The 25859-nt window shown below is 46.4% G+C and overlaps 1 protein-coding gene across 1 annotated transcript in view; it reads right to left on the bottom strand.

The window, feature by feature from the left end:
• The window catches only part of BRD3 (bromodomain containing 3), a 35574-nt gene extending 12641 nt beyond the window's left edge, over positions 1–22933 (bottom strand). The window contains exons 1-6 of the mRNA XM_082295244.1: positions 22874–22933; positions 6549–6875; positions 5807–5944; positions 4732–4879; positions 3015–3229; positions 1122–1493 (exon numbers count right to left, since the gene is read on the bottom strand). Coding sequence (XP_082151370.1) covers positions 1122–1493; positions 3015–3229; positions 4732–4879; positions 5807–5944; positions 6549–6749 — 1074 coding nt within the window. The 5' untranslated portion in view covers positions 6750–6875; positions 22874–22933. The remainder of the gene's footprint in view (positions 1–1121; positions 1494–3014; positions 3230–4731; positions 4880–5806; positions 5945–6548; positions 6876–22873) is intronic.
• Positions 22934–25859: the final 2926 nt, after the last annotated feature.

Below are 25859 nucleotides of genomic sequence, written 5' to 3'. Positions count from 1 at the left end.
CTAGCCAGGTGAAGAGGGAGGGTATCACCTGCACTTGCCTGAAAAGGGCAGAGGTGTACAATTTTAAAAGAATGAAGTGAGGACTATAAAGAGATTTAAGTATGAAGGAGTCACCAACCTAAGAAATCACAGCTTTGCACTTAGATTTTTCAGAACACAGCACAAGGATCTCTTGCAATAAGAAATCACCTAAGCACAGATGGAAATACAGCCTTGAGAGGGACAGGATTTCACTCTCTCCATCTCTAATCTTCCTGCAGTCACCTGGGACTTCATCTAGCAGGCTGCAGATATCTCTGGAGACCCACAACATCCCTGGGATGGATGGCACATCAGAGTGCAACATGCTACTCCCAGGTACCACATAGGATCTGCCAAGGAATATGACAGGAATCACAACCACAGCTGCCCTTTTGTCACCTGGGCATTCAGACAACCCCAGGCACTGGCTCAGCTGGCAGTAAAACCCTTCTGGAAATGCCAGTGAAAGCCAGCAACATCTTCACCTCCTGCACATCACGTCTCCCCTCCACCAACACAGATTCGAGTGCCTGGTTCACAAGCAGAAGATGGGAACTACAAAGACATGGCTTTGCTTCACAGAGGGATTCAGCAAACCTCCAAACCAACTGGGAAAAACAAGAATACTGGACCATACAAAGCTAAACTCTTGAGAAGCCAAGCATGAACCACAAAACCATCATACATCTCCCTGAGTACCATCACATTCCAGCTGGAATTGCTCAGTGTAAGCCTATCTGCCACCGCCACCAAGTAGGTAGGCAGCAGCTTCTGGAAATGGGATATTATCAACTGAATCCTGTGAAATAAAGCACCTCTTCAGAATGCAACAGAGTGCCAAGAACACCAGTTAAAGAGCTGGACTACCCACAGAGAGGAGAGGATGCCATTGTACATCTGCTTTGCAGGGCAGAAAAAAAAAGCTGCCCCAGGTTATGGCAAAAAAAGGAAGAGGGGACGGAAACAAAACATAAAAATATCCACTTGATATCCAAAAAGGTTCAGTTTCCACCCTTGCCCCTTCCCCCTCCCCCAGAAGGAGCCAGTCCTCTGCAACCAGAGGGACCCCCAGCAAAAAGAGGTGGTAAATGAGGACGTACTTTCACAGTACTGAGATCCATGGGGTGCTTGATAATATCATGATAGTCATGTAATTCCAAGGCCTCAGCATCCACGGGCTTGTAAAAGGGCCATGCATAGGCTGCGTGCTTCTTGGAGAGCATCTCCTTGAGGATGCTGTCACAGTACTTGAGGTGCTCAGAGAGTTTGCCCTTCTTCCCTGCGTGCTGTGGGACCTCTCCATCTTCCAGGTCTTTCTTTGGTGGTTTGATGGGGCGGCCGCCGCTCTCCCTGCGCGCGATGATTTTGGCCTGTTTGGGGTCCGAGAGGGGCGTGGGGGACTCGCTCCTGCTGGCAGTGATGGCAGAGGTGGTGGGGGTGGTGGTGTCTGCTTTCCGCTTCACTCCCTTTTTCTGAAACAGCAGAGGGACAGGCTCTGTGAGTGCATGCCCAGTTCTCAGCCAGCAGAAACTCTAGCACAGCTCATCCTTAGTTTTGCCTGACCTCTGACAGAAAAAAACCCCACTTATTTCACTGGGATAAATGGGATTTGTGACTAGAGGCTCCAACACACAATGGCTATAACACTGCACGTCACCTGAGCCACAGTAAGCAACCATTTGCACGTCTCCAACCCATGCCCAACCATGCTGCAAAATGTGTTATTTCCCTGAGAGGGAAGCCAGGACTCTTACCTCGTGTTTGCCAAGGGAAAGGAGGGCGCCCAGTCGATTACTGCAGCTCAGCTGATGCATTGGGACTGAGCAAGTGTCAGTAACTTAACCACATGGCTGAGTCCCCAGTGGCAGGATCAGGCTATAAGTTCTGAACCAAAGCATATTAATCACCAAAGACCCATGAGCCCTCACTCCCCTGTATTTAGTGGGTGTGCAAAGGTAGATTTTGCCTTAAGCAAACAAACCCTCTCACATAAATTCAAGCTGTGACTGTCCAGTCAGCTCTCTAGTGCTCCTTATTTCTCTGGAGAGGGAGATAGGGGGAAAAAGTTCCTTAGAGAAATCTAAGGGAAATCTTAAGTAAATGCCAAGCAGAATTAATTTTGCACTGTGTATTTGGCAAACTCACTTCTGGGTTCATCCTTGAGTTTTAAAATGAAATTGATTCTCGGAAGCAAGTTATTTGGACAGAAACTGAAACATGAGACAGGTTTCTGAGCCTCAAGGACAGCTTAGCTGCAAGATCTGACTCACGATTTCTCTAGCAATTCTCAAACAATTGGGTTAAAAGGCAAAACAATTCTGTGCCTCTGCTGGTCCAAGCAAACTCACAACCAATACTGTTGTAGTTAACTCCACAGTTTAGATTTTAAAAAAAAAAACAACCCAGCTTTCTCTGAGCTTTGCTTTCATCATTTTTAAAGCAATACACAGCTTGCTAAGAAAACTTCAATTATTTGGGTAACATTTCCATTTACCCATAAACTAACATAATAAACAGCAAAACACCAGTGACAACTCCCAAAAGATTACTCAGTAAGGAAGACAGAACTAATGCACCCAAAACCTGCAGGCAACATCAGTCTCCTCCAACTGGAGTGACAGGCTTGTCTTGAACTGGTTTAAAGCAGAGAGGAACATTCCTAATGCTGGAGCCTCAAAACCTTAAAGGAACAGCCCCAGTAAAATCAGCTGTCAGAGAGGGAAGAGATGCTTTGAGCTATTTGGTGTAAAATGGGGGGAATTCCAACAGCCCCAGAGTAGCAGCACAGGGGAACGCTACAAAAAGAGAGGTTGGAACTGAGCTGAAGCAAACACAGGTGACATCACCTCATCTGGAGTGTGTGAAAACCGGCAAAATTGCTCTCAACCCTCTCCAACTCCACAGCCAACGACGAAAGCAGGAACGCGCGGAGCCAGCAGTGAGGGCTGGCAGCCCAGCCCCGCTCAGCAGAGGAAGGGGCTGCCCGGATTTACCTTGACGACCGGGGGCGTGGGAGGCACCACGGGCATGATCGGAGCGGCGGGCGGGGGCGGGGCGGCGGCGGCAGGGGCGGCGACGGGCGGGACGGTCGCGGTGATGGTTGGCACGGGGGTGGCAGCGATGACGGGCGTCTGAGACACGGCTGGAGGGACGTTCTGGAACGGGGCCGGCGGGGACACGGAAGACACGGCCACGGCTTGCTGCGCTCCTTTCAAACGAGAGGGGAAAGGCGCTGGTGGTTAGAGCTGGGAGCGAGCTGGGAGCAAACTGATGCTGAAGGGCTCCCAGGCCAGGGCCACGGGGAGAGCACAAAGGACACGGTGTGATTTGCTCCGTGCTGTTACCCAGGGTGCAACAAAAATGAGGAATCTCTGATCTAAGTCCTTGCACCACGAGTTTAGGTCAGCCACATGCAAAATAATTCCAGCTTTTCACGTGGAGTGTGTGTTGCTCTGGGACAGTCTTCACCTCTCTGATGCTCCCAGAGCTGCACTGAGCTCAGCAAAAGAGCAGGAGCTCAAGGAGATGGGACAGTGGAAGGTGTTCATACCATGCAAATGGCAACAACCACTGCCCTAAGGCACCTGAACACCCAGGAGCCCAAAGCACTCCAGATTTGCCACAAGTGCAAAGGGGGGATTCTCGGGGTTGTCCTGTTCAGGGACAGGAGTTGTGCTCAATGATTCCTGTGGGTCCTTTCCAACTCCATATTTTATGATTCTGTGACTCTCAGTAGAGCTTAAGTCTCCTGATGGCCTCAATGTCTGTGATGCTACACCTGCACTGCTAGAAACCTGCCTACTGGTGTAACATTAAAGGGAGACAAACCTACTACCCAATAACCAGAGCAGCAGTCCTTTTTCTATGTTTTATCAAAGGATGTTGAAAAGATACATCATTATTAATTTCTCTGAGCTTGGATAGAGTTATAGCCCCATTTAGCACCTGAAATATGGGAAAACAGAGGAACAATTGACTTTCCCAGAGCAACAATCAGACCTTGTTTAGAGAAAAAAAACCAACCCTGCAATCATTTAACTCAACCCACACAAGCTCCTTTATGAACTGTTTTAGCATGCTTGGACATTTTAGTCCTAAATCCATTTACAATCAGTTCTAGGTAAGCTGAACTAAACTTAGTTTCCACTGATATGCAATGGTCTACATAGCCCTTTGCAATGCCTTAATAAATCCTTTAATTCTATGATGTTGTAACCATGCGTGCAAAAGAAAAGTATACAGGGTTTAGGGGATTAGCAAAATTTGAGTCCAAGTCTCTGCTGTGTCAGATTTCTGCCAGGACCCAGGGTGAGCTGTATAAACCCGAATCTGTAAAGACTTTCCATGCCATGGTCTGGCACTGGCAGCAAACTGGCATTTCTGACTACCTTGTCTTTTCTTGCCTTGGTTTCTTCTTTGCATAGAGAAGCAACAGCACTGCCCTCCCTCACTGAAGTGCTGCATGGATGGGCAAGGCACAGACGGGAAGATCTGTGTGGCAAATGCAGAGTGGCCTTGAGCCAGACGAGCCCTGAAACCCTGAGTGAACATCACCCAGGCATCTCACACCTTCCTCCTCACGGCTTTAACTGTGAGACCACGCTCTCCCTTCCTAGCCTCTTCACCATGTGAAAAGTCCAGCAGCTTGGAAGGTGGGTCAGGCCTCGGGAACAGCTCCCAACATTCCCTGTCCCTGGATGGGGTCCGTACCTGCGCTCTGTGTGCCCGCTGAGGGTTTGCGACCTTTGCCTTTAGGAACTGGGGGTAGCAATTCCACCTCCTCCTGAGGCATCTGGGCAACCTTCTGCAGAAATATCTTCTCCAGGGCTTGGGCCATGAGAACAATGTCATCTGTGGGCTGCACAAAGAAGAATATGAGCCTTTGTTGTATCACTCATGTATCTGAAGCAGCGAGGTTGAAGATCAGGCTTAGAAAACACTGATGCCCTTCAAATAAATTATGATATTCAAACTCTGACAATAAACAGATTAGCTCTTCTCCCTCCCTGCTTGCCACTCTCCTGCTCTAGCATGCAATTATTACAGCTCCTAAGTGTGCTGCATCCAGAGAATTATCAGGACTTCGGTAGGAGCCTGATAAACCAGCATCCTGTGCAGCAGTGTGGAAGCAGCAAACTGGAACGGATGAGCTGTCCTTCCCTGCTTGCCAGCAGGTCTAAGGGAAGAGTCTAAACACACATTCTGTGGCTCAAAGTAATTAATTAGTTTATTTCAGCTGTTCTCCAGTCAGGGTCAGTGATGACAAACAACCTAACAAAACAGCAAACAAGCCAAACCCAAAATACTAATAGTAGTAATAATAATAATAATAAGCAATCTAAATGTGTGTAAGTATGAACATATTTATGGACACAGAGTCAAAGAACAGAGTTATGATTCCTGAACTCCTTTCTGCTGCTAACAGATACTATTTAGTGCCAGACAGTAACACACAGCACCAAAGCACCTCCAAACACCTGCAGAGCGCCGCATAAAGTACAGCTCATCCCAGAGAACTCCTAACTGAAAATAAAAGGAGTAAAAACTTGCTGCATAACCTCAGAACAGAAATCTACCTATAATTAAAAGGCATATTTGCCATTTTAACTAGTCTGGGGGAAGAAAGAGGCAGCACAAAGACAGCTTTGTGCATTTCAAGTAACATGGCTGCAATTAGTGGCATTTCAAATCCTTGCAAGGAGGGCCCGGAGCCGACCCTGTTCAAAACCTGCACAGTAACAGGGGTAGGTGGGTCTTTTCTAAAGCCTTTTCTGGTCTTTTTTACCTTGTTATAAATGTAACAGTTTGTAAACATGGTGTTGAAATCCTGCATACATTCACTGGCACTCCAGTAATAGTTGTGTTCCAGGCGCTTCTTGATCGTCCCCATGTCCATGGGGTTTTTTATTATTTTGTGATAATCCTGTTGGAAAAAAGGAAAGATGTTACATCTCCTGAGTCACATCTCCCTCTAATCCCTGCTTTCTCCTCATCCCCCCTCCTAAAAACACCACCAAAATTTTGTGGCAATTGTAAATGTAAAAATATATATTAATTTGTTTTCTAATTTGTATCTTTTTAGTCTTACCATTATTATGAACCTGACTCCAAAGCACACAACCTTCATGCTGGGAATCAGCATTTCTGCCTCCCTTTTTAAAAAGCTGCCTCTGGCACTTACAGAAGTTTACCAGAGCTGGCTAAAACTGTGCTCAAAGTTTCAGTCTCTTATTTTAAGAGCATTTAGGCCTTTAAAAGGTTTCCACCTGTTAACCCAGTTTCTCCCTGGGCTGGTCTGGAGCACCTGCAGAGGCTGTGATTAGTCTGGGGATGCTGCAGGGCTGTGCAGTGTCATTTTCTTGTTCTGGATTAGAGAACTAAAGCTTCTCTTACTGCACATGAAGCCACTGCCTGAGCCCCACACCATCCCAGGCACCGATATTTCCACTCTAAGCAATCCCAAAAACTGATCCCAAAACCACAAAGCTTCCTAGGAAGGCACCACTGAGAAGGTGACAGGTACGTACCGGCAAATTCAGTTTAATTGCATCAACAGGCTGGTAGAAAGGCCAAGCAAACTGATGCTTCCACAAGGTCTTCACCACAACATTTTGCATATATTGCAGTTGGTTGGTCTTCCGGCCAGGTTTATTGGGATTAGTCACCTCCGGAGGCGGCGGATTCACAGGGCCCTGAGGAGCCTGGATCGCTGACGTGACCGTCGACATCTTCCTGCTCGGGCTCTCACTCGCTGTCACTGCAGCAGCAACGGGGAGGTGTTCTCTCTTCCTTTATGCTCCCTGAATGGGACTGACATCCCATTTCCAGGGTGCAACCATACAACCTAGAGCAAACTGGAGAGAGAGAGAGAGGGAGAGAGAGAGAGAGAGAGAGAGAATAGGGTGTAAATATGGATTTTTGAAGCAGGCAGATTGAGACACTTCTTCTGTGGACAGTACTTAAACTCAGGCTCTTTACCCCATGGGCTGCATGCCTGTAACACAGTTTATCTTGATGGGCACAGTTCAAGACCTGAGAGACAGTGGAACAGCAATTCCCAAATTCAAAGCCTGCAGAGAGACGGCAAACTTCATGGGACTAGTTCTTGCCTTAGCTGGCTCAGACAGCATCTTCATGTCAAGAAAACACTCAGGGCAACCTAAGAATATGGTCAGGGAATACAGTTAAGATGTAATGCAGACTTCCATGAATGCACTGATGCAAGCTGCTAAATCCATAGCTTCCAGCTCCGTGTAAACTGAACTGCATTGTCTCGAGACCCATGCTGCCTGGCACTGAGTCAGCTCACAAGGCTCTGCTCTGGTGCAATGGGTAGTCTGAAATCCCATAACGAAGAGCAGACGACAGCTGCCAGAGGATCTCGATCCAGGGAAATGCAAGAAGGGGCAGAGGAAGATGCTGTGAACTGCTGTGAGTGAAAGGTGTCACCACAAACAGCCTAACTTGAAGTGATCTGCGCTTTGAATCTCATAAATGTCTTATTCTGCCTCTTACTGCATGCACCTGAGTGGTTTTGAGCCCAGTTTTGTACCACAGTTTTGAGATCCAGGCTCAAATAATAACTGGTGTTATACCCATGACCTGGTTCAGAGAGTGCTGTCATGTTCTCTTTCAAAGGCACATTTGAAACAGAGGAGAATACATAAATTGCATTATTGTATTCTGGTTTTCCCCTGCAAACTGCAGAGGTAAAAATAGCCCAGTATCACTGTGCCTTGTGTAGCATATGGTAAACAGCTTTGCTATGTCATCTTCCATAAACATTGGATATTTCAACTCACATCAGGACTGCAGCTACTCTTCTCACGGCAAACAGACCACAATCACTTTCTAGAGGCAAATTATTTCAAATACGTTTAGAAAGCCATACAAATACTCTGACATATGCTTCTTGGTTGAACAGAGAAACACGAGCAAGGACAGAAGCTGCAGCAACACAGGAAGGAAAAAGCAGGGAGACATCCTAGGAAAAACTCAAAAACCTCTGCTTTGATACAGCCCTAATCATCTCTACTGAATATCTGGACTAAATATAGAACATCAACTTACCCTGTGAGCTGCTGATTAGATGAAGGCAAAAAGTAAACACATACCTAACTTGGGGAAATTTTACCAAAATAGCTATGCACAAACAAACAGATCTGCAGCGGAGAGGGAGGGAACTGTAAAAAACCTAACCCAGACCCCTGTGTGAATACCTGTGATTATTTGTGCAAGTCCAGTTATGATGGTGCCACCATTTGTTCACAACACCCACTATACTCCAAGGATGTAGAAAAATGACTGCAGGACTCTCTTGTGCCACGGATTTAAGTATAGATCCAGAACCAGGCTTCTGGTCCCTGTTCTTTGATAACTCAGGAGCCCAGCTTAGTTCAAAAAGGATGGTCTCTCATCTGATCATGCTGCTGGTGACAGGCAGGGTGATCACCAAGCAGACAAAAGAGCCGCTGGCATCCTCTGGACAAGGGATTTTGAAACTAGAATGTTACTTGGGATTTCAGATTTGGAAGACACTGGGGAAGCATTTTCTCCTGGTGTTCCATCAAGTCAAAGCAGCAGCAGAAATATTGCAAAATTCAATCTTCAGATCAAGGGGGATAAATAGACAAAGAATTAAAAACAACAACAAAAAGATAATTAGGAAGTTTCACTCAGTCTCCTTCTGGGGAGCTCCCTGCATGGATTCAGGTTTCTGAGCAACATCCATCATCCCAGAGTATGCAATGCTGGCTGCAGGCCCCCGGTGACCACCACTGAAGCATTTTGTTCGTTGTCTTCTTGATTAACAAACTGAATCCAGTGCAAGGATTGAGGGGAAATAAAACACCCACAGAGAACAATTCCTACTGCTAGTGAGCATTTGGGTCACAAGTTTGAAACTATGCAGTATAACTTAAGTCTTCCCTTTAAATAACCTGAGGCTAAATATGATTCTCTTTTCATTTGAATTTTCTGATGTCTTACCTCTCAAACTCCAATTTGATAAGGATTTTTAATTAATTTGTATTAAATCCCAGAACTGTAATTCAACAAACCACAGATCCATAGCTCCTACCTCTCTCAGACTTTCTCCCTGACCTTAGCCAAGGCTTTCAGAATCTTCACCCCACAGCTCCTCATCTGTGCCATGGAGATAGTGGGAGCTCTTTTCTGTCCACACCCAGCAGAGAAAACTCTCTGGGACAGGCACTGCCTCTCCACAAGGCCATTCTGATCCTTGAGCTTAAACAAGGCTTGTACAGTCTACATAAATGATGGAACAGTCATCAGTGACACAACTCAGAAAGGATTTTAATTAAGAACATTACCAAAAGAAGGAGGGCAGAACCATGACAGCCAACTTGGTCAGTTCCTTGCTCCTCTTTAATTTCCATGCTCCACCTCACTGGTTTTTACACCCAAAAGTGGCTACAAACCTCCCAGCAGCACTGGCCTTGAACTGCTGGATCCTGCAGAAGACAGAAATAGCTACCTGGACTGTCTGGCAGCACTGGAAGTACTGTCCTGCCATAAATAAAGCTTTCATGTGCCTGTGCCTCACTGCACCTTTAACCCTTGGTCCAGCAGCTTCCTCACCCTTTGCTGGGGAAGCTGCTTTGATACTGGATCACTTTGTAATCTTTACAACTAAAAATTTGTTTCTACAGCCATTCCTTTACCTTTAAAGATTCAAAATGGTATCATTTTTAAGAATGTAAAAAGCAGGATTATGAGGAATCTGGAAGATGAGGGTGAAAATGCTTTGAAAATGTCCAAAAGGCAATGACTTTGAATCAAAGATAAATTAATGCCTGAGAAATCTATTCCATGTGAGACATCATTTATTGAGGCAAGTGAGGGCCCTGACCATCTGACATCCCAAATTGCCAGACAAATCATCCAAGAGGACACTTAGTAGATCCACAGACAAAAAACAAGCAAGCTTCTACAAATTGTCCCATAACTACAGGCAGAACTGAACTACACAGCTCTTGTCTAAGCTCTCCAGCACCTACCAAAACTGCACTGGTATCAATAAATATTTCAACTATTAGGGACAGTGACCCAGGACATCACTGTTCAAGGTACTGTACTAGCCTGAAGCAAAGACTACCAAAACCAGACATCATGTGCACCTTCCAGTGAGGGGCTAAGGTGAGACTTAGCCCTGCAGTAGTAACTTCTTAAATTTTAATTTTTAAATCACCACTTATCCTGTTCCTCAGGCCTGTAATGTTCAAGTAGCAGGAGCTGTTCTTGATTTCTCTGTCTGCACAAGTAGTTTTGATATTGCAAATTTAAAATACACCCTTAAGTGCTGTTATACATGAAGAGCGAACACTTCTCGTTCTTATTTAGTCTGAGATAGTAATTAAAAGCAAAACCCAAAACCTCAAAGAAACCTTGCTTCTCTGGAGTTTAAGCCCTTTTGTGCTAAGTTGCATCCTCAGTGTGGCAAACCAGGCATCGAAAAATCCAGCTAGATTGGATGAATTCTTTTTTTAAAAACTTTTCTTCCATTGAGTCTCTCGCATGGGGTCAGTCAGTGGAGAGACAGTTGGCACGGAGAAAACATGTAAATAATTCCCTGCACTAGCAGGATAACATTTTACTGTCTGCAGTGGTGGGGACTATTTTAAAAGCAGCTCTGAAGCCCCATGAAGCGTGCAAGGTGCCAGCACTCCTGCTGCTCCAGCCAACGGCTCTGCCACTTCCTTTGGCAGTGCCCAGCATTTAACGGATGCTTTGCTCCCGTGCAGGACCCGATGGTGTTTGTTTTGATTGCAAAGTTACAGCAAGCTTTATGTCAGCCTGGCAGTCCAACAACTCCTTGGTTCCCCTCCCCCCCCCCCCCCCCCCCCCCCGTAGAGTATTTCTGCGTGGTTACTTGGACACTGATCAAAATCTGGCACAATTCCAGCCCAGCCAGAAACAGCCACATAAATCTTCCCATCAGGGAAAATTATCATGTCTGAGAGATGTTCCTTGACCTCGTTGTTATCTGCATGTTATTATTTACATTACAGTAGCACACAGAAGCTGGGCACAGACCAAGGTCCCTTGGTACTTCACCCTCTGCACACACAAAGTCCTGTTCCTTCCTCCAAGGGCTGCTGCTCTCAACTCACACTTTACACCACGGTGAGGTGACTTGCCCGGAGCCACCCAGTCAGCAGCTGGACCCAAAATTTGACAGCTGGGCAGTCAGAGCAGTGTCCTCCAAGCTGCTGCTCCAAGCATTGCTTCCCCACATCGGCTCCTTGCAGCCTCCAAAGCAGATTCTGAGTCTGTTTTTTCCCAACAGTTGGAATTTTGGTCAGAGGAGCAGCCCAACCTTGGTTGTCTTGCTCAGACTCTCTCTGCAGGAGAGGTTTAGCACTACTAAACCTCCATACAACCTCCAAGTCAGATAAGGTTATTAATGAGAGTTGTACCCATTTCATTCTATGGCTGTGGAAAGTAAGGGCTACACCAGCACTCCTCTAGTCTCCTCAGAAGGAAATAAACCTGGTGGATGCCTCCTTTTCCTCCCTTTCCCTTCCCAGCCCCACACAGAAACAACTTCAGGCAGCTCTCAGTACCTACTAACATGTCAGCAGGGATGCTGTCTTTAAACTCAAGGGATGTGCAATTTGAGAGCAAGACTTGAGGCAGACGAGTTGCTTTATCAGCCAGCCCTGGCCTGACAGACAGACACACTACACACAATCTGCCACCCCCTCAAGACACCAGGATGAGGCATTTACACTTGGCTTCACTGCAGGAGCTGGGAATTTGGCTTGTGGTGCCCCTATGGCACACTGCAGCACTCTGAAAGTCCATTCAGCCATCCTTGCTGTCTCCCAAATCATTAATTCCACACATCAGAGATTTGCTTTTCATGCATATTATTTTGAGCACCGCCCTAATAACATCCTGAGACTGGGAGATGCAACTGTGTCCTGAGCTCACCTCTGCATGAGGGAGGGGAAAAGATCACAGCAGATTAAGTCAGTTCCTTGGCTTTTGACTTGGTTGGTTTAATGCTCATCAGATTATGCAGATGACTTTCCCACCCTTGGTCTCTCCTTGGCTATTATAAGAGCAGGTGTTTCCTTAGTAAGGAGCCTGTGGGTTCCTAACCAGTAGGTAGGAATCAGCCAGGAGTAACTGGTAATTTCAAGGGTCTCCAGTTTTGATGCCTACTCAGTGCTCCCTGCAAATCACGCTGCTGTATGATCTCTGACAAGCTGACTTCAAACCCAGAAGTACCCGAAAGTCACTTTAATAAAAGCACTGGAGACTTATGAACACTTAGGCACCTCAAATAAAGTGATGGACTTTCTGATAATCAGAAGCCAGAGTATTTCTCTCCTCCAAGTCACCAATGCCACAGGAAGCACCTTCTGATCAAGTCTGAGCAGGAATTTAGCTGCATGTCACACAGAAATCAAATGGGGCTTGACTGCTTTCTAAAGGCTGCAGTTTCAAGTGCAGGGAGTGATGTTTCTCACTAAACCAAGTTCATTTTCATAGCTTTGAATTTGGTTTTAAAAACAGTTTTAAGAATCTCAGTAATGAATTAGGCACGGTTGACCTTTCTTTGCATTGGGGAGGACAGAATGACCTCTGGACATCTCTTCCAGGCCTGCTTTTCGTGGTCCCCTGGAAACATGGAGGCAGCAAATTTCAACTCAGACTACATTGGTTTTGTACAAGCTCCTGAGTTACAGAGTTTTGTTAAAAAGGCTACAGGAGGAAGGAGAAGTGAGTGGGTACAGAGCTTGCTCTGTGTTGGATTCCTGACTGAAGGAATTTATCCAGCTTTGAGACCTGACTCCGCAGTAAGGTCTGGACTGAGATAAGCTGAACTGCACTTGCAAAAAATCAGCCAGGAGGTACTTCAGCAAATTAACTGGGTGGCCTATCATGAAAAAGTTAACAAATGCTTAGCTGTAATAAATAAGATCTATGAACAGGTTCCAGAGTACTTGGAGCAGCTGGTGGCTTGCACATCCAAATCAACAGGATGGGAATGAGTAGGTGCTTTACAGGAAAACGCTCGTGGTTGTGCCTCTCACAAGATACACAAATTACACCTTTATGGCAATAGAAAAAAAATTGTTGGGCTTTTACATAAGAAAGATTTGGCATAGCAAGTGAAGTGTTTGGGATAACCACATGTCTGGGCAGACTCTGCTCATGCCATTTTTCCCCAGAGGGGCAAGGTGGAGATGCAATGGAATTACCTTGTGTGACCCACAGGGCTGAACCCACAACACCTAATGGGGGGCAGAGCCAGGGAGAAACCAGACACCCAAAAGTTACACGGAAAAGATCCTGCTTCAGAGCAGATTTCCTCTCTTATCCAGTGCCCTGCAGACTTATTTGGCAACTTCTACCATTTGTAGGGGTGGCTGCAGTCCCCCAAAAGCCCACGTGCAGCAGCAGCCCTGCAGCCTGGGACATCAGGCAAAAAGGAAGTGCTGGGAAGGTGCTGGCACATGGCCACATACCATCCACACTCTCAACATGTCAGGAGCAGGATGGGGGGGCAGGAGAGCTCGGGGAGGCAGGAACTTGGCTGAGGGCACTCTGGAAGTACAGAACAAACCACAACACAGCCAGCAGCCCAGTCCTCTGGGATTGAGGAACCACTTCAAGCCTGATCCTGCAAAGTGCTCAGCAACTTTCCCCTCTCAGTAAGCTGCAAGGTCTCTGTGGCTCAGCACCTCACCACAGAGGGTTTTGCAGACTTATCACCTGCAAGGTACAACTAATTGGTCAATCAAGATAAACCTCTTTCTAAGGAAGATTTAAGCACAGAGAGGAACAAACTCAAGCTCGCCACACTTTGTGGTTTCTCTGAGTCAATTCCTTTTCCAGCTGCCTGTTATAGAGAGGTAAAATGACAATGGAGGTTCAGTGCTGCATATCTGGGGCTGGAGATTCTTGTCAGACTGATCAGACATGTGGGTGCTGACACTGTCTCAGTTGCAACAGCTGTGAGAGCTGGGGGAGGTCAGTGCCACCCAGCCCTGGAGAAGCATCCCCTCCCTGCAGCAATGCTGCAGAATGGCATCCTAGCCAGAGAAATCCCACTGCACAAGGGCAAGGGGTGCAGGAGCATGGAGATCCTGTTCTCTTCCATCACGTGTCCTAAAACGGCACAAAAAGAAATCGCAACCTAATCAAGAAGAGGAATCTCCATGTTTACATGAAAGTTGGCCAAGGAGGGGAAAAAAAGTTTGGTGATCCCAAATTCAAGCCTTGCTGATGGACATGGCAAAAGACTCCACAGACTCAGTCACAACTTCTGTAGGCTGGGCAATTCTGCAAATTCAGAACTGGCACAAATGCTGTCTGCTGGATGCCTTCTTTGTTATTCCACCTCTCTGTGTTTCTGGAATTACTACTGCTTTAAGCTTCACAGAAGGACAAAATCTACTGCTCCACCTCTACTCACCCCTGTTTTTGCATTCAAATCCATACTCCAAGAACAACCAGAACTACAAATCCATTTCTTTGCTTTGGTTTGAACCACTGTCACCCTTTCTAAGCATCCTTCATGTCAGCATCACCAACTGCTCTGAAAGTGGGAGACAAACTGTGTGACAAGCTGATGTTCCTTCAGCCTGAACTTGCTTGTAACAGATCTCAGGGGCAGGGAATCTCTGAATTCCTGCTTGCCCAGCCATCACACAATGGAGCTGCCACAGCACATGGAGCAAAAGCAGAAAATCTCACTTGCTGAGAGCTGTTGAGAAGAAACCACCCAGCTAAAAGTGCAGGAGCAACAGGTCCATCCCGGACACTCCACCCCAGTGACAAGCAGCAGGCTGAGGCTGTTAATCATTTTAGTACTGGATGATAATGCTGAATAGTCTTAACCTGATACCCAGTGGCTTCAGCAGAAGTCAGCCTGGGGCTGGTTCTGCTTGTATTCCTTCAGGAAACAAAATTGGTGGATAGAAACAGATATAAACACTACTGAGCAGATAAACTGCAAGAGGAAACAGGCTGCTAACCGACACCCTCTGGGAGAAAGCAAAACAGAAACAAAGTCAGGAAAAGAAAGGAGGGATGAAGAGAATGAGCTCCCTATTTTGTGCAGTTTGAAAATGTGATTACCACAGGCTGCTGTTAAATGCTGGATCACACCCAGTCTGCTTTTCTGAACTACAGCCTAAAGCACCATAACCCATCTCCTTTGAGGCTCTGTCTCCCGATTTCCCATGTTTCTCCTATTCCTTCTCCAAAGCATGATTTGTCCAACAAGTGACACTCCTGACAATTCATCCTGTGACTCCAGCAAACACTTTTGCCAATTTCAGGTCAACACACTGTATTTCAGTTAAATTATTAAAAAACAACCAAGCTAACTGAAATAAGAACAAAAACCCCCCCACACTCTGGCCCTGACCCAAGTTTCAGCCAATACGTGCACAGCAACAGCATTTAGGTACACCCAGTAATGCAGAACGTGGCAACACCCACACAGGGTCCAGAACTCCTAATGGGATTATTGTACATCTACACCCTCGTTTTCTGCTTTTTAAAGGATGTGATCTGCACAGTTAAACATTTGTGTCCTGAAAAAGTCAGCCCTTCCCCTTTTTAATCAGCATACAGTGCTCTGTGTACTTTTACAGCATAAGAAAAACCCTCAAACTCGCTCTGTTTGATTCAGCATACAGTGAATAAATGGCACAGAGCCTTTCCACAACAGGTTTTGTCACGATTGTTTCTTTCTCTGCACTTTGATTTCCAAAAAGAGAGATTATTGGACACAAAGCTTTTTGAAGAAAAGGCTAAAAAAAGGAAAGAAAAAACCACAAGAGCTCAAACTACTTCCCTGCTGGGCAGAGCATCTCCGAGTGTCTGCTGTACCTGCACAGAATTACAAAAACCCCCACTACAAACCAGCCTGCTGACAGTTCTCACACCCCAGGCTGCAGGCTTGTTATGCCCCACTTGGAAAATGGGGATATCGGTATTTCCACTGCCATCTGCAATGGAAGTCATTAGCCTTTTCCCACACATTTATAGACTAACTCCTTCTCAGTATTACAGGGGCCCCAAATTTTAAAAAAAGAAAAAAAAAAAAGAAGCAAGAGCACAAAGGAACCTGTATTTACAGGACGTTCAAATACCAACACCAGGGTTTCTGGAAACAACTTCTTTACTAAGCACAACACTCCTTGTCATTGGAAGAAAGTGCAAAGCTAAAACTGCCATCTGCTTTATCCCTCTGCCCACACTGCAGCGCTCTTTAAACATATTTCTAAAAGATAAACCACAACACCCAAAAAGTCCTAACACCTGTTAGGGAGGGGGGTTTAGATACAGTCAAATTCCACTTCCAGCTGAGTTTAAGAGGCTACATGAACAGGAAGATTACCTCCTCTTAATGAAACTAAGTACAGAAAGTACTCTGAGCAAAGTATAAAATACAGAGCCCTTGCAAATAGCACTTAATTCCTCTGTATTCCCTATTTAAAGGGTTGATTCCTGCTCTGTGTAGCTAATAACCTACACTGCAATTCTCCCTTACACCACCAGTTCTGCAAGGCCATATATCAGCATTATTAATATGATTTACAAGTGCTACAGATGTTCTCCTTAGGGGCAGCTCCATGCAAACATTGACAGACTTCTAATAAACAGACCCAGATCCGTCTGTTAACTTGTTTGAAGCATTTCACTGTACAGAGCAGAACCAAAGTGATTCATTAGAGAAAATATCTTCATCAGCAACCTACCTTGGCACAGTTCTTGTGCTCCAACGCTTTCTCCTACTTAACTTTTAGATTTGTTTTTATGTATTTAAATTACTAAAGTTACTATTTTGAAAACTGATTAATTTCAGGACAAAAAGCATTACAAGGGTAGTAAAAATGGATGAGCTGCCACTGGTTTAAATCATGCTCTGGGTTTACAAATTCAGCACTGCACCTTTCCCATGCAAAGTCCACCCAAAATCGATACATGACAATCAAGTCAGTTTAAGGGGCTGAAGGATGAAATGAAAGGGATTGAATTACCATGACATAAATATACTGCTTGTTAGCTGAGCCACAGTAACATTAGACCTGCTAATGGGGCAGAGTAAGAGCCCCCACGCACCACGGGAATTATTGCAGCTTTGCAGGCAGAGCAGTCACTTGTAACACCAGTCACCCTCCCATTTAAGACCACCACTCATCCCCTGTGCATGCTCCCAGCAGCTCGGCTTTATCTGTTTCCAAACCAATTGAAGTGCCCTGTGTTTGAACAAGCACATTGTCCCAGAACAACTCCGTGTGTTAACTGAAAGCATACACAGCCACACAAGTACAAAAGGCTCTATGGGGTCTACTACTTCCGATGAAAAGTGATTTTGCTAAGGTTGGGTAGATCCATAAACTTGCTCAGCTTTGCAAGGAAGTTCCAGGTCAGCTGAGGTGTGAACAAACTGTGATAGTTAAGCTGCTGTTGCTCTCTCAGACAGCATCAAAGCAGTTTCCACTCTCCAAGTTTGTGCGTTTGAATTAAATCCCCGAATTAAGTCTTCGAGAAAGGGGAAAAATTTGGATCTTAAAATCTATCAGCCCTCCCTATGCAGGGAAGGGAGGCTGCTGATTCAGGAGAAGGGGGGAAGGTGCTCCCTACTGCCTCAGACACCCAGGGAGCAGTGCTGAGGGCAGATGGACAGGCTCCTGACAGGAGGAGCTCAGCCTCCCCAGCACAGCTCCTGCTGAGAGCACCCACGGCTTAGAGCACACAAGCCCTAAGCTGCTCAGAGCTCCTGCATATGGATGAAGTTCAAGTCAAAGGAAATATGACCACGACAGGGTGGACACAAGTATCCCAACTGATTCCCATGTGGCTTGTTCCAGCCCAGGAAAGGAACACACTTTCAGCACACTGGCTGATCCATAACACTCCCACTCAGGCAAGCGCTTGCTCCAGGGAAAAGTGGGAGGAAAATTCCCTTTTTCTTCACTGAAGAGCTGCACTTCAACATTATGTCACAGACCCTGAAGAGAACTGTAGCAGCAACAGAAAAGCTGCAAAAAGCAATGCTCTCCAGGAAGGAACAGCAAAAAGCAATGCTTTCCAGGAAGGAACAGCAAAAAGCAATGCTCTCCAGGAAGGAACAGCATTCTCCACTAAATGCAGACAATTCTTACACACACACGTGCTCAGATTATCACTTTCCCCCACAGCTCACAGCACAACGCGGTTCCTAAACCAGCCTTGGTAAGCAAAAAGGCAGCTACATCCTACAGCCCCTCCCAGCAAAAAGCTCTGGACTGCAAACTATGCACTTGCTTATAGCCAAACCAATGGACCAGGAGAGTTTTAGAAAACAGATTTATCTCAGCATGGCCATATCGATGGGTTCTGAGAAAGGGAGATCTCCAAAGAGGCACCCTCTGTGATGTTACACAAGGATAAGCTGAGCAGTTGAAAAGACAAAATACCAGAAGGAAAAATGTACATTTTCTTCAATACAAGTAGGGTTTGGTTATAACAGGAGAGTCAGCCACAATAAAGAACATCTCTGCCTGTACATCTGTGTCAGTGCATGCTCTGCATGGATGGCAGTGCAGCTGTGTCAGGAAAGTTCTCAAAGTGTAAACTTCTAGAGTGGAGCAGCAATCCTTTCCTGTCCCTGCCTCTCTCTCTTTAAAGGAAAGACAGGAGCAAACAGGATCATTCCCAAAGCAGACCGGTGTCAAACACACCTGAGTCTAAATCTCAGAGTCTGACAGTAAATGGGATCAGCGCAGACTGGGAAATTTGTTCCAGATTGGTCCCTCAAGCACAGAAATTTCACCTCAGATTGTCTTTGGTGGTAGAGAGGAGAGAGCCCTGCTCCCAGGAAAGAAGAAAAAAGACCTCCTCTGACCAGGTTATCCATGCTGCTGAACTACTTCCAAATATGACAACTTCTGCTGAAAAGAGACCAAGGCCTGAAAAGGTACATAAGGAATCCAAAACAGAGGTGAGTAGTTTCTTCAGTCAGTATCTTATCAAGAATGGGAAAAGGACTACTAGCAAACACAGCACATTACAGAGAATTTCTGCACTGCTCTCCAGAAGAATTTACACCCTTCCAACACTGGCTTTAGCAACAAGTGGGTTAAGGAGTTAGGCTGCCCCACACAAAGTTGTTCACCTCCAACAAGCACTAACGACTGATAAAATAACCCCGATGTCACAGTAAGATTGCATGGAATAGAAAAGCTCGAGATGCACAGATCCTTCCAAAATGTCCTGACAGCTCACTGAGTAGCACAGCATACAATGCCTCCCTCCCAGCTCCCAGAACTCTGCTGCTCACAACGGTGTTCTGGGCTATTACGGAAGAATAATGTAGCAAATTGAAATGAAACAAAACAAACCCAAAAAAAACCAACACCACATCCAACAAAACAAAACATATGGCTCATGGTGATGATTGGGAAACCCACTGTGGATTAATGAATTTTGCAAATTAGCAAAGAAGGAGCAACCAGGATTAAAGAGAAACAATCAACAACGCTGAGATGCAAAACACTCTTTGTTCATTTATTTAGCAAAGTGTAGTTCTGCCTGTGCTGAAAGCACCTGATAGCTTACCAAAGGAGACACAGTAATATATTTTGTAAAAGTAATTAAGCCTTTGAAATATGAGACCTCAGTACATCACTCAGCTGCTGCCGAGGAGAGGGATTTGACTCCCGAGTTGTTTGTGCTGTCAACAAGAGCGATCAGGCTCCCAGATTACTCCCGGGAGGAGGAGTGAGATTCTAGGAGTGCAGCAGGGCTTGGATGGAAACCCACACCCCACTGCACAAGTGCCTCCCCTCGAAGGAAAAGGTAAACATTAAACAGCATCGTTCAGAACTTGCACCAAGTAAAAGACATTCCTGGGAAAACTCTGGGAAGCCCCAGCCTTCCCCAGGGGAAACTGCTCTGTATGTGTGCACTGCCTTCAGCCTCACAGGGAGAGACCCTCAGGTCAGGCAGGCTGGACCCCTGGCCTGCAAGTGAGGTTTGAGGATACCAAAACCCCCATTAGACTCACTCCGTTTTAAGAGATGAGTTTTAAACACACAGTACTTAACTTGGCGAAGAGGCCTTTTGCAAGGTTATTAAGAACTGTGATTTAAATCATTGAACCCAGCAGAGCAAAGAAACAACCAGCTACCAAGCCCACAGAAACACTTGCATTTGCAGACACTGACTAATAACAAAATCAGCCTTCTTTAAAGACAGATAGTGCAAGGACAAGGCTGCCCAGCACGCTTGCTGAGCCGGAACATCAGACTTCAACATGCTTTTCCTCTAAATAATTTTTAAACGACAAGAACTAAAGTTTTTGTAAGCACTTTGGTGTTTAAATGACACCAGTTTTATTTCCAGAAGCTTAGCTTTTATTTGAAGATAACAGACCTAACACTCCAGAGACAGTTTTGAAAACAACCCTCAGACACTTCGCATTGCACGTGCATTCTTTCTCAATTTAAACTCTGCATGCACAGGTCACTACAACTGAAAAGTCTTTCACTGGAATAGCTACTGTCCCAGCACTGAAGAGACAATATTGCAATCAAGCTTACACGGAACACTGTATAAGACTGTTACCCCTTGCCCAAATCCTTTATTAAACATTGTCTCAAAACACTAAATAAGCATGAGTGAGTATTTTTATCCAGTGCAGACTAAAGAGAAAGAAATACACAAACTTAGCATTTATTCTTTCCAAAAAGGAAGGCTTTGAGGTCTGGAGTTACTCTGTTTCAGCAGGAGCCTCCCAGGGTATTATTAAAAAAGTCCCCAAACTTCAGTCCCAAAAAAGTGAGCCAGCCAGCAGTCTGCCAGTGCTGTGATCTGCAGATCAGGAGGCAGGACCTGCATTCACAGAACATTCAAGCAGTTGGGGAATTGTAAGCAATACAGATCATGGCTTTTTTTACTTGTAAAGCAACCAAACTGCTTTGGGGACTTCTTGTTTGTTTTGATCGATGCATATTTATTCTGCACTTGTCACCCAGATCCTGCAGCACATATGGTAGTCACCAAGTCCCCTCTAATACCTTGGCTTAGCACTGTGTGAACTAAAGACATCAGTTTCAGCTTTAAAACTAAACTTCCAGTTTTATTTGACTCCCCCCAGCACACTCACATACACTGTACACGTTAAAAATATTAACAAGCATATTAAAAACATGCTTCTCTATTCCCAGCAAGGACCAGCAGGTGTGCTTTGCTAATTATGCCAACTCCTAACCTGCTATTATTTGCCAGTGTCAGGGAACTTAAAATGTAAAAAAAACCAAAACAAAACAGAAAGCCCAAAACTTACATGTAAAAGCTTGAAATATTAGTGAAGCCATCATATTTGCTCATCCAAACAAGTTTATTTTAGTAACTTTGTACTCCTGACGAAATCAACAGAAAGGAACATCCATGCTCTGGGACTGTCACAGAATATTTATCCCGAACCTTACAGAATGCATTCTCCACGTTGTCAAAAGTCAATTCCGGAGGAAAACACGCTCTGAATTAACACCCTGCAAGACCCAACCATGTAAAGACGCACACAGACCCGCGACCCGAACACTACAGCTTTGTTTGAAAGTGAAACCAAGCAGGCTACAAATAATGCTCTATCCCCAGCGCCCAGGGAGGTGCCAAACCCAAACAAGAAGTATAAACGGAGGAGAAGGACGGCTGAGTTTTGAAGTTTTACTTTTATTATCGGTAGCATTATTTATAGCGTGACACTTCTACATATATATCTGCGGATCTGCGTTTCTTTTTACACCTAGAAAGCATATCAAGTTTAGGCAGCGAACCCTTGGGTTTCCATTTATTTGCAAAAGTTTGGTAAACACCGGATATTTACACGAGCGGAGCAGCTGGATACACACACACATACACAAATAAATGCATGCGGACACGGACAACACGCGAAACGCGCACTTTCCAGCCCATCATCCGCTGCCTGCTCAGACCTTTTTCCAGCTCCCAAGCCAGCGGCGGGGCCGGGGAAATGGCCGGAGCAGGCGGGCGCTGGCCCAGGGCTGGGGCCGCCGCCGGGCTCCGCTCCGCGCCCCGCACCCGAGCGCGGCCGCGACAAACGCGGAGCCGGGGACCCGCGCACCGCCGGCACCGGGGGCTGGAGGCTGCCTAGTCCCCCCGCTTCCTCCGCGCTATTTTTTTAAATTTTTTTTTTTTTTCCCTCTTGCCTCCCTCTTTTTTTCTTTCTTTTTTCCTTGTTTTCAAGAGCGCCTGCAGCCCTCCTTTTCCTCGCCCCTAATTTTCCCCTTCAAAAGATGGCGGGCAGAGAGAGCGAGGGAAAGCGAGCGAGAGAGGGGGAAGCAGAAGAAAAACAAAAAAAAAAAAAAAAAAAAAAAAAAAAAAAAGAAGAGAAAGAAAGCAAGCCCGTCCTGCGTTGGGGCGCGGGGCTCGGCGGGGCCGCGGCTGCGCCCGGCCGGGGCGTCTTCGGGCGCTCGGCGAGAAGGGGAGGGGGGAGCAGAAGATGGAGAAGAAGCGGCAGAAGAAGAAGAAGAAGAAAAGGGTGGGCAGGAGCGGCGGGGCCGGGAGGAAATCAATGGCCAGGCTGCAGCCAGCCCCGCCGCGCTTTGTTACAATTGTGGCGGCGCACAAAGGCTGCGGGGCCGCGGGGAGCGACGCGGGGCTCTCGCAACAAGAAGGAGCAGAAGAAGAGAGGAGGGGAAAAAAAAATAAAAAAAATCAGCATTGGCCTTTCCCAAGTGGGTTTTGCTTTCCTCCCCCTTCTTCCCCGGCCCCCCTCCCTCCAGAAACCATGGCCCAGTGCTAGCAATGCACGCCCAAGCATCTAACAAATAAAGGGAAAGATTAAATAGATTACTTTGCCCCGGCAGCTCCAGCAACGTTTGCCTTATAGTCCCTCCAGTTGCTCTTCTTTTTATCCTCGGCAAGGCAGTATAATAGATGCGCTACAGCGCCCGAGCGCTCATGCGCCGGGGCGCAAGGCCATGTGGGCAGCGTAGTCCCGGGCCGAGCCGGGGGAGAAGCGGCGGCCGCAGCCCGCACTACAAGTCCCAGAAGCCGGCGGGTCCCCCCCGGTCCCCCGCGCCCTCCCCGGAGCGGCGGGCAGGGGACGGGAACGGCAGGGGTGATGCCCCGGTCAGCGGGCGGCGGGGCCGCCCAACGCGGTGTCCCCGGCGGGGGAAACGCCTGGCGGGGCTCGGGGCGGGGGAGCAGCTGCAAGGAGCCGCGCGGAGGTGGCGGCTGGCGGGTGTCCCCCGGGCAGACATGGCCGGGGAAAATCCCGGCTTCCCCCTTCCGTCCGCGTCGCGCCTCCGCGGCTCCCAAGGTACGACCAGAGCCTGAAAAGTGCGGCTGGAAACGCGCGTGGGAGCCACGCGGGGACACGCGTGCTGCGGGAGGCCGAGCTGGAAATCACAACTGCTCTCGCCCCCTTTTTTTGTGTGTGTGTGTTTTTTTTAAATCGCGGTTTGCATTGGGTAATGCGCTCTCGCATTTATTACGCAACAACTAATACGAGCTGCAATAAAAATAGCCCGCCGCCGATGCACGCTGGAGTAGTGAGCAGCCAAAAAAAGTCCATCAAGAAAACCCACAGCCCGATGTAGTTTGCACTGGTTGGTGCATTTCATAACATTGTCAACTGCTGAAAACAACAGAAATTAATCTAATGTACACAATAGAAACAATGTGAATTTTACCAGCACACCACCATAAAAGCATCAACAAACATCAGCACTGTTACAAACACTTCCAAGTAACAGACCCACACAGCCCTGATTTGCCCTGAAGCAAATCCACAGCTGCAAACAGAAGTTAAAAGAAAAAATTGTTATAAGCCAAAGAATGATTGAATTGCTGCAGGAAAAAAAAAATAGAACTATTGGAAAATAAATGAGGGGAACATTTGAGTGCCAATGTGGAATAAAGCAGAATGAGGGGATTTCTCTGTGGACATGTGTGCCAGCAGAGGCTGCCACGCTGCTGGTTCAGACAGCCACATGCTGATGCCAATTAATAAGTCAGTTTATTATAACCATAAGGTGAAAGCAATTTTACTAAAAGACCTTATTTCCAGAAGATTAGCTTCAGAAAAACACGACCAATGGGACTGAAATTTCTCCAGAGGTATGATATAATCAGAGAGGTTATACAGGCTTGAAAGAATTCCACTTATCCATGCTTGCAGCTGCCTCAGGATGGAACCAAAGTTGTGCACGTGCCTCAACCAAACCCTCCCAAAAAATTGCTTTTTGGCACTCAACTTCAAGGCTTGTTGCAAATTCAGGAACCAGAAACTCGCTCACAACCACTCTTGGATACGTTTGCTAAGGCAGCATTTGATGTATCTGCATCAACACCCAAATCCCACTCTAGGTCACAGTGTACGAGACTTGGGCTTCCCTCCTGCAAGCTGACCCTTTTGACTTGACCATCAGGTAGCCCAAAGTCACCTCCCCACCCTCCACACGGTCTCTGCAGGAGCACAAAACAGGTAAGCAGTAAGAAAAAAGTAAATTCTAGGAATTCTTGAGAACCACCACATTTCATAAGCTGGTGCTCACCAATCTGATTGCCACACAGAGAGGAAATCCTTTTGAAACACCACCTGAACTCTGCCCTGCCCACAAGCGGCCTGCACACCAGATACCAGGGAGTAGGGGGAAAGGACTGGATTTTGAGCACTTTTTACCATTGTTCTACTCTAAGCCCATTTTCAAGGGCAATCTACAAGACCACACGTGTATCAAAGCATTCAAGAGCTGAAGAGAACCAGGGCAGTTCTTCTGACTGAACTGTTCTGCTCCAGGATGTGCCTGATCCACATGGATAACCAGAGTAGGAATTCCTAAATGCCATAACATACACAGACACCAAATCATGAGCATGACCAAAGAGCCCCTAAATGAAAACTGCTACAGCTCTAGGCATGGGGGCTGGGAAAAGTTGGCAGCTGAAGCTTTCCAAGGGAGGGGGCAGGGAGAAATGGGCTGAGTATTCATTGTGAGTACTTGGAAAAATGGACTCCATGCACTCTAAAGACTCCTTTTCAGCTAAATCATAATCTGAAGGCTCAGGTTTTAAAAGCATTTATATTTTAGTTTAAGACAAACTCCTGCAACAATAACAACAAAATGTTGGCTGCAATGTGAGACTTGGCAGAGCCACAAGGAACTGAACAGGGGTCTCCTAATGCAAAGTGTTCAGCAACCCCAGCAACCGGCACAGAGCACAACAGCAGAGCAGAGAGAAATTAGGGAGTGCCGGCAAAAAGGCAGAGACAAGAGAAGCCAGAGAGCAGAAACTCTGTGAGAGCAAAAAAACTCTCCAAGCTAGCAGGGCACTCACCTCACAGTGAACGTGCAACAGTTCAATATTGGAGCTTGAGCCTCACTGCAAATCCACTTTCAGGAGCACCACGATGAAGGGTGCATCAAAACTGCAACCCAAAAGCCGTCTCCAATTACACCTTACCCTGCCGTATCTCACCCAGGGTGGGTGTAAGAGAGTTTCATCCCAAATTGTCACATTCATTATGCAGCAGGCTGAGCAGGCATAACAATTCACATGGGAAACTGTCCCCAGAGATTTCACCACTATCAGCTTTTAACCTGGAATGCACCAGTCGCTCACACACCTACCTGTAGGTCTGCAGATTACGCTTGAAGAACCCCACTGCATCCTTCAAGGGATTAAGAAAGAAAACATATTTTGGGATCCCTAAAGCCTTCTTTATGCAAGGCAGTGAGTTTAGATAATGGTTTAGCCAAACAGGCAGAGGCTGACTCAGTTTGAATAAGCCCCTTAGGAGGTACAGTGAAATCAAATCAGAACAATTTAAGCTC

The sequence above is a fragment of the Coloeus monedula genome (assembly GCF_965178545.1).
Source record: "Coloeus monedula genome assembly, chromosome: 21".
Taxonomy (NCBI): domain Eukaryota; kingdom Metazoa; phylum Chordata; class Aves; order Passeriformes; family Corvidae; genus Coloeus; species Coloeus monedula.
The sequence above is the reverse complement of the archived record's forward strand: the minus strand, read 5'-3'. Positions and strand labels throughout refer to the sequence as shown.